Here is a 1,726-nt window from a genome sequence, read left to right as displayed (position 1 = left end):
TGGGGGCCGGCGGGGCGGCCAGGCTTCGTCGTGAGCGTCCTTTGGTGTGTTCCTGTTTTCTTGTAGGGTGTCTTTTATGAATAATCAAAAGCCGCAGAAGCCGACGCTATCAGGGCAGCGGTTTAAAACTCGAAAAAGAGGTAAGCTTTTCGCGGCGTGCGTGCTGACAGCCCCCGCTGTCGGTGCCGCGTGTGGCCCCCAGCAAAAAGCCGGTTTCTGTCAATACCAAACTAATGCCTTTGTGCACTTCTCGTAAATCTTTTAAGTTAGACCACACTAAACACAAATTCTTGAGGCTAACTCTGAGTGCTAGAATATTCTTTGCACTAATAAAAAATACTTGGCAGTAAGAGTTATAGCTGAATTTAAGTTGATAACCTTGGCTTAAGAGGCAGTCGTTCTAGAACCGTACTGAGTGTGTTTAGCCTGAGAGCAGAAGTATCTAGTACCCCTGAGTTACAGGGGAACGCCAGCACAAGCTTGCTGCAGGTTAATGTGTATACCTAAGGAATATCAAACCTAGTATGAATCTCAGCGTTAGCCACTGGATAAAAGTTACATTGTCCCCCTAATGCTGTAAGAATACCCGATTTAAATAAAAAAAAAAAGCCACAACCCCCCAACCTGAACAAACAAACAAAAAAATCCCAAAGTGCGGCACCTGCAAGTACCCATCTCTGTATGTGCACCGTTAATTCCACTTACTGACCGAAGAGGTGTGGTGAGTAATTGTGGTGGTGTGTTTTTAAGCCTAATCCTGTTTTACTAATATACTAGCAGTGTTCCAGCTCAAACTGACAGCATTAAGAACGCGGTAAGTGCTGAACTAGTAATTCAGTTGCACAGAAGTCCACATTGACTTATGGAACCTTTTTCTTTTATTAAAGTAAAAGCACCTTCAGAAATTGTTGAGGAGAGAGAGTTATAGATTTAGTCTGGCCAGCAGATGATAGCCTAGTATCCTGAGTTTTTGACTGTTCTTAAGCATTTAACCATAGTTTGGCTTCCCAGCAACTCTGTGGTAACAGTGAGCTTCATGGATCTGTCCTGGAAAATAACTAATCCAGTATTTCTAGGCTTCCACCCAGCTGTGCCATCGTGTTGATACTTGCACTGAACGTCAGGACGTGACCATGCCGCTTACGGAAAGGTTGCTCACATGCTAACGAAACTGGTGAAGCTGTTGTAGACAGCGCTCAAAGTGGAATTTGCAGCTTGACTTCTGTTTCTTTGGAAGTTTCTCGTCTTGTTTGTGTAATCTAAGAACAAGCTGAGATATGTAAAGTTAAGACCTGTTCCACTTAAGGCTTTCTGTTAGTTACAGAGGGGGATTTCTTGCCTATTAACTGTGCCCTGCCTATAGTGAAAACAAGGCTGAGATCAACTGATGTATCTCAGATGTGAAGAAGCATGTGTTCTGCTTTAATGACAACAAAGGATGCTAAACAGATCTGCAGTTTTATATTTAACACTGAGAACTTAGCTCAGATTTCTACATTTCTCCCAGACTTTTGAGGAAGAGCACTTGTTTCAGACTCATTTAGCTAAATACGAAGGGGATGGTCTTTGTAGCCAAAAATCAGGTACTGTCAGTAGGCTCTAACCTGACAGTGGTATGCAGCTTTTCAGTCAGATTGTTTTATCCAAAACAATGAGAAGCCCAAAAGGCTGAAGGGGAACATGACTCAGAGTCAAATGTACAAAACTGGAAGGCAACTCTTGCTAT

At 42.9% G+C, this 1,726-nt stretch overlaps 1 protein-coding gene across 2 annotated transcripts in view; it reads left to right on the top strand.

Moving 5' to 3' along the window:
- The first annotated feature begins 45 nt into the window (after positions 1-45).
- BZW1 (basic leucine zipper and W2 domains 1) overlaps positions 46-1,726 on the top strand; it is a 9,053-nt gene continuing 7,372 nt past the window's right edge. For both annotated transcript variants that reach the window (XM_010135165.1, XM_010135158.1), the window contains exon 1: positions 46-140. In XM_010135165.1, coding sequence (XP_010133467.1) covers positions 77-140 — 64 coding nt within the window. In that variant the 5' untranslated portion in view covers positions 46-76. The remainder of the gene's footprint in view (positions 141-1,726) is intronic.

Source organism: Buceros rhinoceros, unplaced genomic scaffold (assembly GCF_000710305.1).
Source record: "Buceros rhinoceros silvestris isolate BGI_N320 unplaced genomic scaffold, ASM71030v1 scaffold39940, whole genome shotgun sequence".
Lineage (NCBI taxonomy): Eukaryota > Metazoa > Chordata > Aves > Bucerotiformes > Bucerotidae > Buceros > Buceros rhinoceros.
Note: the sequence above shows the minus strand (reverse complement) of the source record. Positions and strands in the feature narration are given on the sequence as shown.